Raw genomic sequence first — 13927 nt, 5'->3', positions numbered from 1 at the left:
AGCACCCCCATCACCACCGTAACCGAACCCATCTACCTTGCTGCCGGTCCTTTTTCCTTTCACCTTTCTCAGCATTAGAGCCTTCTCCAGAGAGCCGTGTCTTCACATAATGTGTCTGAAAAAGGATAATTTGAGCCTCTTCATTTGTTCCTTGAGTGAGAACTCTGGGTTGATGTGTTCAATGGTTTAAAATAACAACTGTGTTTGCATAGCTTACATCAATCAATTAAAAACCACAATAGTTAACCAGAACCAAGTGAACTGCATTATGTCTAAGTGTGTTGTAGAAATCATGCCATCACATTATATCATGATGAGTTGTATTGAGTGAACACAGCTACTACTGTTCGTTTTCCGTGGCATTATGATTTAGCTAAGCAACACCTGATTTTTTTTTTAAGCCACAGACTGCTTTTTCCAAGCCAATACTCCTCAGATTGTGGCTGTGAACTGTGCCTCTTATAATTCTGTTCACTACTACTGAGTTTAAATCATAATTTTGTCTAGGACCAATCTGCTGATTTCTGTGGAAACAAATTCTGATGAATAAACAACCTCTGTCTGGATAGGATGAACCAGATCCCAGATCCCATCCAATACTTCCCCTTCTGTTCATGCACACCCTGTTTGTGATTAAAGTATAGCTCAGAAATATTAAAAGTCAGAAATATTTCCATTTTCTTTCAGGTGCCTCATTTCACATGTGGACTGAAAAGGCCAAGTGGCAAAAAAGAAATGCAAGGGATGGGCAGGGACTCTTCCCTAATCATTCTGCAGTTGGATGCTACAGGCTTTCCCCAAGAGGAAATGGGGTCAGAGTAAAAGGCAAGTTGCAAACATAATGAAGTCCTTTGCTGTAAGCTCCAGGGGAGGAAATCTGGCTTAAAAAAACAGCAGCAGCAGCCAGATTTTCTCCCCTGGAAATTACTATTATTATACTTCTACCTTACCACAAATAACTCTTGGTGGCTTGTAGGCTATATAGGCATCTTTTTTCTCTTTCCCTTTTTAAGTGTTCTTAGGGAGTTAGCAGCTTGCTTAATCTAATTTTTAAAAAATACATCCATCCAAGTAGCTCTCAAAATCCCAGGATCTTGGCAGGACTGGTGGGGAAATCCCAGAACCAATAGCAAAATGGCTAGAAAATAGTATTCCCCTATGTATTTCTTAGCTTTGAGGTTAGTTTAATACAGTGTTTCTCAACCTTGGCAACTTTAAGATGGCTGGACTTCAACTCCCTGCTAGCCTTCTGGCTGTCTGTCCTACATAGTGGCTGTTACAGTCCTTACACTGTATGTTGTAGATGACTCCTGTCATCATCGATTTCCAATCTTCCCTTGTTTCTTCTTGTCTAGAATGAAAGGCAGTGTTTAAAGAGCTCCCTCCATCTGTTTCAGCCAGAAGAAGGGGCTGAAAACCAACAGGCAAGCTCTTCCTTCTCTGCTTTGAAATACTTAATGGCAGACAAATGGAAGTATTTTTTATTGGTTGGCTAGTCTTCAGAAGAGAGAGCCAATTTGGTGTAACAGTTCAGGCACCAGGCTAGAAACCAGGAGGCCATGAGTTCTAGTCCCACCTTGGGCCTAAAGCCAGCTGGGTGACCTTGGGCCAGCCACTCACTCCTAGCCCCAGGAAGCAGGCAATGGCAAACCACTTCTGAAAAACCTTGCCAAGAAAACTGCAGGGACTAGCCCAGGCAGCCTCCAGGAGTCAACACTGACTCGAAGGCACAAAAAAAAAAAAAGTTTTATAGGAGGCGGCCCACAAACATCCAAAATGCCACGGGAAAGACATCTTCCCCACCGCCCCCCTTCCACTCCTCCCTGCCCCGCACATGGCGGACTCACTGCCCTTCGGGAACCGGAAGCCCTACAGACAAAGGGGAACAGCTTGCCCCGGAAGCTCTTCGGGCGGAAGCGGCTCCGGAGATTGCTCTGCCAGTGTCATTGCAGCCGGAAGCCGGCTGAGAAGGAGCAGGCGTGCTGGCGAGCGGCTCTGTGGGAGAGCGGTGGACCGAGGCCGAGCATGGCGGTGCCGCTGCTGGGCGATCTCTGGGCCGAGAGCCCCGTGGAGAACCGGATTTTCTGCTCGGTGCTGCTCTTCTCGTGGGCCGTCTACCTGTGGGAGGCCCTGCTCGCCTGGCGGCAGGTCAGACCCTTCCCTTCCCACCCAAGCCCGCGCTTGACAGCCCCGTCGCTGGTTTAGGGCCGTGACGGGGCGAGCCGGGTCACCCCCGCCGCCGCCTTGTGCTGGGCCGAGCGGGGGGTGCCGGGTACCGTTGAGGACTGGGGCGTTCGTTTCTAGCCGGCGGGTAGCTCTCCCGAAGCCTCGGCGGTTGCCGCGGATCTCGACGTGGGAGACCGCGCTTTTATTTTTTTTTCTCTCTCTCTCGAACGTTACGAATCGGCGTGACAATTGTGCTTTAATCTGCGTTACCATGCCACGCGGGCTTAGCTAGGTACAAGTCCCGCTTTACACACGACCGACTGGGTTGCGCAGGAGCTTGCTTGGGTTTGGCCGGCAGGCTTCGTGTCCCGTGCACGCTCGGGGAGGAGTATGCCGTGTGAACGACCTCTCACCCAAACCAATACTGTATAGGACAGACTGTTTTCCTTAAGGAGGCTTCATTTACAGTAAGGCTGCGGTCAGTGCTAGGCTGTCTTTGACATTCAGCTCCATCTTCCCCCGAGGGGTGTTTTCGGATTTCGACTCCCGTAGACGCTAGAAAAGATGGGAGATTAAGTCCATCACACCTAGCGGTCATCTGGTTGGGCAATGCTGTCCGGTGTTTTTAAAAAACTAAATATTAAGAATATAAAGAGAGCCTTGATAGATTATAAAGGCTGTTTCCACAGGTACTGCCTGCATGGTACTGGTTCTGAAACGCCTCTGTGACCCTCCTTTCCCTGCTGCCCCCCCACCCCCCGGTTAGATTTGCTGGGTGCCTTAGCAGTCCTGCTTGAAGTACAGCAAAACACATGCGTTCCTCATATTTTTAATACTGTGTTTGCCTTCAGCACTGGTATTATTGTTAAGGCTAATACCATATTATGAAAATTACAAGCTCTTGCCTGGACTATTGAAAAGGACCTCTTAACTGGCATAGTCTGTTTTCAGGGTGGGTCCCCTTAAACTGAATGAAAAATAGGCCAATCTATTGTACCTTGGGAGCGTGTTTGACATTGGGATGTTGCCATAGAGCAGGGCTTCTTTCTGTCTCAGAGCCTCAGAAACAAACTTTGATCAGTTTATCCATAATAGTTTTGCCCCTAAGCCTTAAAAGAATTAATCCAACCTATTCAGTAAAAGCTGTCAAGTAAACTGTAAGGAAGATTCTCCCTTCCCCCCCCCCAAGAAAATTCATAGAACTTGGATCCATTGATTTGGAGATGTTTTTCCTAATCGCACATGAGTGCTTTTGTAATCATGGTATCTTTTTATTATCATTATATATTTTGACAATCCTTGGGCTGAAGGACACAGAACTTCCAATGGCACATGAGAACATTCTTTGAGAATGCAAGCTAATTACTGCTTATTTTTAAAATATTTCAGAGGACTGTGTACAGGACAACCACCCATGTCCCACTGGAATTAGGGCCAATCATGGATTCAGAAACATTTGAAAAATCCCGTCTTTACCAATTAGATAAAAGTGCATTCAGCTTCTGGTCAGGACTGTACTCGGAATTAGAGGGCACGGTAGGTAACTTTCTTCCTCTTTGGTTTTGTGTGTCTTTTATAAGTTAGAATGTATACTAGCGGGTATATTTGTGAATACAGGTAGTCCTCAATTTACGACTGTTCGTTTAACAACGGTCCAAAGTTACAACAGTCTTGGTATGGGTGCTTTACAGCCTGTAAATCACTTCCAAGCATTGCAAAACACCGTACCCTCCCGCATGGTCACATGATTGCATTTTGAGTACTTGACAACCAGCTTGCATTTACGACCAGTTGCAGTGTCCCATGGTCAGGTGATCGTGTTTTGCGACATTTTTTGCCATTTTCTGGCAAAAAAAACCCCATTGGCGAAGCTGGTTTCACTTAATGACCTGTGATTTGCTAAACAACCGTAGTGATTGGCTTAATGACCACCATAAAAATGGTTGTAAAATTGGGTCCGGTGATGTGACTCGACTTACGACCACAATGACTTACGATGGAAATTCCGGTCCCAGTTGTGATTATAAGTCGAGGACTACCTGTATGTGGGCATACACAAGAATATTGACAAAGGAATGTTTGTATGAAATGCCAGGAAGATTTGTTCTGTGATAGAATGTAAAAATCCACTGGTTTTTTGCTTCATAGAATATTGAATAAGAGGGACCTTGGGCTGGAAGCAAATGCTACTAAGTAGCCCAGATAGACTTCCTTCAGGCAGAACTGAGGGTGGCTTTTCCTCCTCTGCTGACCTTTCCTGAAGGTAATCCTCCAAGTGCTGCATGTCAGTGGTAGAGGAGGACCCAACCAGTAGAGCACGAGCTAGCCACAAATGCAGTTTGCAGGATTAGTGAATGCGCTTTCATTCCCTGCCACCCCATCTTTCTATCTTGTGCCATTTATCTCTCTGCACCCTACGTACAATTATGCTTTGGCTCACGGGTTCCATGCCCCTCTTTTTTCCTAATGTTTTACAGAATGGAATCTCCTGCTCAGAATAAACTTGTTAGGATAAGAAGAAATTTTCAGTGAAAGTAGCACTCAGCTGATTAAGCTGTAGCATTAAATTATTATTTGCTGTTACATGAATGAGCTTTGGGCTCACATGAGCTCTGGCGGTTAGTTGACTGACACCCAGCAAGCTTTACAGTTAAATGCAGTTTTGAATCTGGACCTCCTCAGTTTCTGGAATCCGTGGTGCACCCCGGGCAACATGACTTGTCACAGCTAAATAGTCTTCACGTCTGGCTGCTGGACCTCACAAGGATTTCCCAGCAAGGAAAAGCAGCATGAACACCGAACTGCTATGCCACATGATTAAAAAGAAAATGTAGCCTGTTCCATAAAGTTTTAGTTTTATTCTTCCAGGTAATCCTTCTTTGTGGAGGAATTCCTTTCCTTTGGTCTGTATCTGGAGACATTTCAAATCGTGCTGGTTTTGGATCTGAATATGAGGTAGGTGCATTGGTTTGCTTGAATCTGTTGAATACTAACGTAATCACTTTTGATAATGTGCCAGGTAATCCCCAAATGTCTTTTGTTTAATCTTTAGGTATGTAAGGAAAGGTGTGCTAGATCAGACCAAAGAAGTATCTGGTTTAGAAGATGGAATAGTATTCCAGTCTAGTCTAGATTCCCATTTAGAATCTAGCTAGCTAGCTAACTAGCTAGCATCTAGGTGAGACGGTGTTCAGATGTTCCTCTGAGAAACCTGAAAACAGGGTCAGAAGCCTATAAACAGCCCACTGTTGCTCTTCAGCAACTGATATGCAGTGGTATAGTGCCCCTGGACCTGGAAGTTTAATATATTTATTACGACACCTAAACAATAATAGACTTATCTTCCACTAAATGTTACCAGATGGATAAACTTTCCAATGCATTTTGTTGCTTGGACACCTGGAGGGAGTTAAGTGAGAGTGTTAAGTCAGTGCTTGGCATTTAGATTCTCTTCACTATTCTCTAGTGATCACACCAGGAATGATGCCTTAAAGAAAATTCTGGTTTGGATTCGAAAATTATCTGAAAGAAAATAGTTCCCAATATAATTCTGTGAATGGTAGCATAATATGGTGATTCTTCAGCAGTTCACATTGCTTCTGTGCTGTGACAAAGAGATTACAAAGCAGGAAGATATATTTGAATTTTGTTTCATTTCTGTGATCATAGATGATCTCGCTCTGTAGCTAAGAATGTGCCAGACCTCCTCTTCTGGGAACAGAAGGTTCTGTGCCACCCCAGCAACATGCCTGTCTGGCCATTCTTTGGTTGATTGGACTGGTTTACAGCCATTAATCATCCAAATTGGAACTTAATGTAGCATTCATCCAGAACATGACAGACTACCTCCAGTTTGGAAGATTGACTTCCAGAAACCTGTTGGACAATCCTTAGCATGGCCAGATTGGTGAAGTCAAGAGGGGGGATGAAAATTCTCCAGAATGCTCCTTTCTTTGATTTTAGGTTTTGCAGATACCTACCTGAATTTTTTCACAATGGCTGTTCTTGCCCCGTGCATGCTGCTTGATCACACAAGCTTGGCAGCTGATCTCAGTGGCAATGACTTAAATAAATGTAACAGCTCTGTAGTCTATTTAGTGCTATGTACAAAATATCTCCCCCTCCTCCACGAAACAAATTAGTCATTAGCCATGATTTTTTCTTGGCATAACTGTGGCTTATTTGGAGAGAACCAGCTGGGAGTCCTGCTTTGTTTGTAACACACAGCCTGTGGATGGATCTGCCCATGATTGTTTAACTACTTCCACTGGCAGGAGGAACTTCAAACTGTTTGCACCAGCATGCAATTTCAGAACTGGAAACAAATTTCATGCATGAATTTAGTGTGGAGTAGAGGGACTTGGTAGAAGCCCTAAGCATAACTCCAGGATGCAGAGGAATTATGGGCTGTAATTCAGACTTGGTCATGCTTAGGCTAAACTAGTGTTTTTCAACCTTTAAGATGTGTGCACTTCAACTCCCAGAATTTCCCAGCCAGCATATGCTGGCTGTGGAATTCTGGGAGTTGAAGTCCATACATCTTCACATTGCCAAGGCTGAGAAACATTGGGCTAAACCATTACAATCAAGATAGTTGGAACTAACTTAAATCTCATTTAAATTGCAGTGAGAGATTGCTAGTATGACTAAGTCTCAATCTGACCCTATTACGTAGCTGAGGATAATACTTACTTGTAACAGTTCTACCCTTCTTTATTCTGATGTGTAGATTGTCCAGTCGTTGGTGTTCCTACTGCTTGCTACACTTTTCAGTGCAGTCACAGGTTTGCCCTGGAGCCTCTATAATACTTTTGTCATTGAGGAAAAGCATGGCTTCAACCAGCAGGTATTGCATCATTTCTGCCTTCCCTGACTTTGTGTCTTCTCGATGTTTTGGAATTCAGTGTCTTCCTGTGGATGTTTTAATGCTGCATTTGTTTGAGTTCTACTCCCCATGGATGTTTTATAGTTTATTGTTCCTTGCAGTGGATGTTTCATGGTTTTGCTGTAAACCACTGTGAGTCAGTTTATTGAAATCAGCTGTGGACAAATTTAATAAATAAATAAAATACCCATGACTGGCCATGCTGCCTGATGGCTGATGGAAATTGTAGTCCAGCTAATCTTGAGGGAATTGCTATCCTACCCTTATTAACAGGCAAGAGCTCTCTATGTTTAACAGTAATGGTTGCATTGCCATGATTGATTGCTGAAACATGAGCTTCATAGAGAGGAACCAAAACATTTAATTTACGTTGCCCATATTCTCTTAGGGAGCCCTCAGTTCCCTTGCAGCTGTCTGAGGGAGTTGCCCTCATCCTTTCTTTCTTTTCTGTTTTATTTCAGCTATTTCCTGGTTGCATGTCTAAGCACATTCTCTTTTCAGTCCCATCTTAAATAAACCATTTTTGTGTCTTGGGTTTTTGGGCGTGCTGCTCTGCCACACTTGGGAAAGGGGTGTTTTTAACGTTCCATCAACTTTAGCTGTCTTTGCAAAGTGGCTGGACAACTTTGAAATGTAACTAAAGTGAATGGAATGTGAAACTTGTGGTATTTATAGAGTCCATTTGTAGAGTCCATTGTAGAATCCAGATCCCCCCAGCTTATTGTATGTTTCTCTTTAATAGACCCTGGGATTCTTTTTCAAAGATGCCATCAAGAAGTTCATTGTGACACAGTGTATTCTCCTGCCAGTGACATCACTCCTACTTTACATCATCAAAATAGGTGGAGACTATTTCTTCATCTATGCATGGCTTTTCACTTTAGTGGTTTCCTTGGTGAGTTCACAACATCTGGATGTTTTGTTTAGAATTCTTCAGAAACGATCTCCATTGTTAAGGTTTTGCTCTTTATCCCTTTGCTGATGGTGGCTTTCCTTTCTAAAAAAAATATTTTTATTAGAATTTTACAGTACAATAAAAGTATAGAAAACGAAAAGAAAAATAAGACAAAGAAAAGAGATGAGCCTTCCCAGGTTATTTCCCTTTAGGTTAGGTAGAGTAGCTTGAGTCTGGCAAGATTGATGTCAGGCCCAGCCCAAGAATGGCGAAGAATCAATCCAGCCAAACTTCAGCTCTTTATTTGCTCACACCCTATAGACAGAATCTTGCCAGACTAAAGCTACTCTACCTAACCTAAGGAGAAATAACCTGGGAAGTCTCTAGGGCGGGGCTACTCAGAACCTCTTAGTCTTCCCACATTCCATCTCCTGACTGTGTTTCCTCTTATTTTGCTCCTCTCCTTCCTGAGAACCAGCCGCGTTACTGAAATCCATCATAGAGGGCTATATCATATATCATATATATCCATGTTCTATCCTTTTGCTCCACTCTAGGTTCTTGTCACAATCTATGCTGACTATATTGCTCCGTTGTTTGACAAATTCATCCCACTTCCTGAAGGAGAGCTCAAGCAGGAGATTGAGGCAATGGCAAAGGATATAGACTTTCCACTCACCAAAGTTTATGTCGTGGAAGGTATGGGAATGGAGCCTTGTCTTGATAGTGCTCGGGTTCTGATTCTGAATACTGCCCAACCACACTGGTTTTCTGAAATTATGCTATTGTGGAGGCAACCTTAGCTTGCTGAGTGTGGAAACCTGCTGCAGCCATAAAGGAAGAACCTGAGTGATACGGTAGAATTCCTCCAGGTGTGTTCCCTAGGATATTAGCCCATTATTTTGCAGCTGAGCATATAATAAAGCGAGGAATCAATTCAACATCTACAGTTGTCCAAATCTAGTAATAACTACTGCTTGAACAATCAAGCCGTAGTGTTCAGAGAACTTGAACATTGGTGGTATTAGCTTTACAGGTATCTGCAATGAATCACAGCCCTTGAACTGGTACTATGCAGTCCAGACTTTTAGGACTTAGCCCAGCTTTCCCCTGTCTGGGGGCCTTCTGGATGTGCAGACCATTCCCAGTCAACATGGCTGCTACTGAGAATTCTAGGATTTGAGGTCTGCATATCTGGAGGGCATCCAGATAAGTGCTTGAAACCATGTTGTGTTTCGCAGTGTTGCCAGGATGGTCCTTGGCTCTGTTGAGGTAGAAAGGATTCTGTAGAGCCACCAGCAAAGTCTACTGGCACACAATGCAGCCTCTTTCCTCGGGCTAAGCAGTTTGATCCTGCTAAGGGTCTGGGTGGGTGGTCTCACGGAGTCCCCCAAGGGAAGGCAAGTATGGTGTTTATTCCATATTCTGCCTGTGCCACTTTTCTCCATGCCTCATGGAAGCTATTTGCTATATACAGTCTGGAATAGCTCCTTCTGCCTAGCACTTAACCTTAAAGTTATTCTCGATGTTGAACTTGATCACAGGCATTTCCAGTTGCACTGCGGTCCGTGTGGCTGGGCTCTCAGGCTGTGTGCAGCTTGAACAAGTGAACAGTTTCATACAGGCCAAGCTTACCGGTCTCTAACAGGATGGCACTAGCTGATGGTGTCAGCTGAAGGCCAAATACATCTATGCCCTCTCCCTGCTTAAAATCTGATGGGTGGGTTTACTTTAATGTGACTGAATCCTCCCCTTTTCTTTCCCCCCAGGCTCCAAACGTTCTTCCCATAGCAATGCTTATTTCTATGGCTTCTTCAAGAATAAGCGCATTGTGCTGTTTGACACACTCCTGGAGGATTATTCCGCCCTTAACAAAGAGCACTCTGAAGAGCCTGGTTTAGACACGCAAGTGGCCAGAGGAAACGAGGGAGGACCTGAGACAAAGGCTAAAACCAAAGTGAGCCCTGATTTTTATTTTATGTTATCATTATTGACAGACCTGATTCCAAATAAGGAAGATGGGTTGCCTAAAAGGAAGGCCCAAGCAGCAGTTACAGGAAGGCCAGCACGCCCATTGAATTTTTGGTTATGAAAGTTAAAGCAATAGCGCACTGCCAAAAACAGGTTTCTGTGTGATTTGTTATTTTTTGGAGGACGTGAACGTTGGGAACTTTGCTTTCGAGGACAGACCTGTGAGCCGCCAAAGGCAGTCAACTATTGTGATCTCAGTCCTTTTTCTGTAAACATGTGGAATCTCCCAAATCATTTGGCTTTATCTGCACCGGGGAGCACCTTCATATGATCCTCAGTCTTCCTGGCATACTGTAATTGGCAAGCATGTGCTGCATTTATTTAAAGTGGCCGATTTGGGAAGAGTTAACCGTGAAGAAGAGAACCCTGTTGATCGATTCTGTTTCCGTGATGCCACAGCTTTTTTGTGTTACTTTCATTATGGAGATTTGGAAGGTAGTTGAGATAAGGATGTTAACATTAGCCAGGTTTCTGCCCCAGCCCTGAGTTTAGAGAAAGTTACCCTTGTGTGTTCAACAAGGGTGGGCAATGCTTTCTTGGTTAAAGGCTATTCCTTTATCTTGGTGCCTTGCTTGGTGGAGGCTGGTTGTGCCTCTTAAGATTGTGGGGAATCATAAGAGGCGTGACCAGTTAAAAGAACAACAGACTGGATAAAGCTGACATCTTTGGCCTGGGTTTGGGGGGGTGGAGTTTTAAGTGGTGAAATGGCTAACTCAGGCAGAGTTTTATGGATCTGTTAATTTCAACTTCCACTTCTAAAAAAAAGCAATATTTGGCCCATTGGGATTTTTTAAGGGAGCAAGGAGCATCTTAGGCCTTGCCCCTTTAAAATCCATCCAAACTTGGCAATCCAAACAAGGACATTGTGCCCTACCCACTGTGTGTGTGTGTGTGTGTGTGTGCACGCGCGTGTGCATGCCTGCATGCATGCATGCATGGAGCCTGCAAGTTAAAGAGATGGATTTATATTTGTCTCCATTATGTCTAGAATAAGAAGCAAGGTTGCAAAAATGAAGAAGTTTTGGCTGTGCTGGGACATGAGTTGGGACACTGGAAACTTGGCCACACCATTAAAAATATTGTCATTAGCCAGGTATGTAAAAAAAAATATGGGTGCCTATCTTTTGCCTGTGCTTGTTGCTATTTACTAAGAAAATAAAGTGGCTCCAGTTTTCTGCTCTCATTTTACGCCTCTACTGTATAATTGAGAAAATGGAATGAGGACATAAAAAAACTTTGGACAATGTTGGTAAAACAGTCTAAATGACATATTACTTAGGAAATCTGAATCTTTGACCTTTTTTTAAGTTATAAAAGCAACCCTGAAGAGGTGTAGGTTATCAATGGACAGCAAGTTGTCGTCTTCATCCTGGACTTTGGAGAACGCTGTTGAGCAGAGAATTAGCAGGAGTAGGGACTTTGAAAGCATTTTGCCAGTTGATTAAATTAGTTATTCTGTTACCTTAATTTGAATATGTTTTACTCCACATTTTTACTAGTTGCTTTTATTTACCATTATTTTGTCACTGCTATTTTATGTTTTAAGCTGCCTTGGTTATTTTGTAGAAATGATTGCATGCAGTAGAACAACCTGAAAGACTGCTGGCTCTGAGTGAGGAGCTTAGCCAAACAAAATTGAAAAAGTCCATCTAGAGCTCAGGGATGCATCCACATTATATAAAAGGGTATATCTTTCTTCACGGAAGGGTGCATGGCCCTTCTGCTAGGGGAGGTTCCTGTCTTCACAGGTCTGCAGAATGGCTTAGAAAGAGCCGTGGTGGACCAGGCCAAAACTTTTCTGGTCCAGCATTCTGTGCCCATGGTGGCTAACCAGATGCTCCAGGAAGTCTGCAAGCAGGATATAAAGGACATAATACCCACTTCCCTCTTACATTGCCCAGCATGTGGTATCCAACCTGATATGGGAAGATTAAAAATGAAAGATTAGCTATTAATAGCCATCTGTTCAATGCATGTTCATAACTTTCTGTACTCAACTTGCTAAAACAAAACATACCAGCTGTATTGTTCTTTTTCCATCTGAGTGCCCAACTCATTTATTATGGATCATTTTTAGTATAACATTTGAGGTGGTTAACAATTCCTAACACCCGGTATCTTGTTTTCTCTCAGATGAACTCCTTCTTATGTTTCTTCTTATTTGCGGTGTTGATTGGTCGAAAGGAGCTCTTTGCTGCCTTTGGATTCTATGAGACCCAGCCTACCCTGATAGGCTTGCTGATCATCTTTCAGTTTATTTTCTCACCTTACAATGAGGTAAACTCCAGCTGAGATTGGTACTTTGCTCAAATGATAAGAGCTGCTTTGCTGGCAAAGTTGTCTGTTCTGTGTTGAAAGTTTGGGTTCCTAAATTCCTGTTACAATTTGTATGGGTTGGATCCTAGCACCCTCCCATGAATGGAGAAAGGAAGTGGAATTTTCTGCTCCTCCTCCTCCATCCAGATCCTTGGACTCCCCAAAAATGCTTCTCCCAGGGCACCTTTCTGATTAGGAAGGAAGCTCACAAAAATGCAGGAGGAATTGTCTTCCACCGCTGCCCCCTCCCCCCACAGATGTTCTTATCTGATGTTTTTCAGAATCCTTCCCTCTTCCATGTTACAGTCCAACTCACTAAGGTGGCTTTGCTTAGTAATATTTTTTGGGGAGGGTGGAATCTGGGAAGAAAGGGGAGCTAGTTCCTTTCTGCAAGCAAGTATCTGTATTTGAAGAATTAATCCCGAACGTGGCCTATTTTCTTCTCCCTTCTATACTTGGAAGGTTTGGGTATAGCAGGGCAGTGATGAGACTTGGGGAAGTGGTTTTGGAAGACTGAAACTCATTCTGAAATTTCATGCTGTGTCCTCCTGTTGTTTCCACTGCAGGTGCTCTCCTTTTGCTTGACTGTATTAAGTAGGCGATTTGAATTTCAAGCGGATGCGTTTGCCAAGAAACTCGGAAAGGCTAAAGATTTGTATTCTGCACTGATCAAGCTGAACAAAGATAACCTGGGATTCCCTGTTTCAGACTGGTTATTTTCAATGTGGCATTATTCTCACCCTCCACTGTTAGAAAGACTTCAAGCACTGAAGGAATCCAAACAGGACTGAGTGAAAAGAACTGTTGGCCCAGAGGAAGAACCTACTGTCCCCAAATCAAGTTCCCAGGTTTTTAAAAAAGAAGTATACAATTTACCCATTTCATTCCTAAACACAGCATCCTGCATAGCTATATGCACTGTTCACTTGATTTGAAACTAGCTCCCCAAAGTCCTGTTTTTGACTAACAAATCAATTGTAATCAGGAGTTGAGGGAGAAATGTAAGTGTAACATTTATCTTAATCACAAAGCCGTGCTTGAAAGGAAAAATAATTTGTCACAACTGAAGTGTCCATGCTTGAATCTGTGAAAGCTTTGAATGTGACTTTTGTACCTGTTAAGCACTTTGTCCAGATGTTCTTATATGGGAAACTCTTATCTCATCCATGGCAGGGGTGGAGGATAAAGACCTGAAAAATAATTTTTGGACCATTGGAATTTGACATTTCTAAACCCAATCGCTATCCAGATTGGAATAGTGGAGGTTTCAAGTTCTTATCTGCAATGAAATTACAGAGGTGACAAAAACACCTCCTTCCCTGATAGGGGAAACAGAAAATAAATTACAGATGAAATATACCTTAGTTATGTGTCCTATATATATATTACTGTTAACAATGGTTTGGAATTTGGTTCGCCTTGTCTCCTGTCCCTAATTTTTCCTGACAGCAAGGAACTATGCAAGGTAGGTTTTTTGTTTTGTTGTTTATTCGTTTAGTCGCTTCTGACTCTTCGTGACTTCATGGACCAGCCCACGCCAGAGCTTCCTGTCGGTCGTCAACACCCCCAGCTCCCCCAGGGACGAGTCCGTCACCTCTAGAATATCATCCATCCATCTTGCCCTTGGTCGGCCC

The 13927-nt window shown here is 43.4% G+C and overlaps 2 protein-coding genes across 2 annotated transcripts in view; both read left to right on the top strand.

Moving 5' to 3' along the window:
* LOC134503551 (synaptophysin-like protein 1) overlaps positions 1-13927 on the top strand; it is a 258926-nt gene that overhangs the window by 240228 nt on the left and 4771 nt on the right. The gene's annotated exons all lie outside the window — the stretch shown is intronic.
* On the top strand, positions 1937-13650 carry ZMPSTE24 (zinc metallopeptidase STE24). Its single transcript, XM_063312013.1, has 10 exons — positions 1937-2148; positions 3556-3702; positions 5035-5121; positions 6896-7012; positions 7794-7946; positions 8504-8645; positions 9716-9903; positions 10966-11070; positions 12111-12254; positions 12860-13650. Exons 1-10 carry the CDS (start codon positions 2026-2028, stop codon positions 13082-13084), a joined length of 1431 nt encoding a protein of 476 aa, XP_063168083.1. The 5' UTR covers positions 1937-2025; the 3' UTR covers positions 13085-13650.

Source organism: Candoia aspera, chromosome 10, assembly GCF_035149785.1.
Source record: "Candoia aspera isolate rCanAsp1 chromosome 10, rCanAsp1.hap2, whole genome shotgun sequence".
Classification (NCBI taxonomy): Eukaryota; Metazoa; Chordata; class Lepidosauria; order Squamata; family Boidae; genus Candoia; species Candoia aspera.
This window is presented reverse-complemented; position numbering and strand designations above follow the sequence as displayed.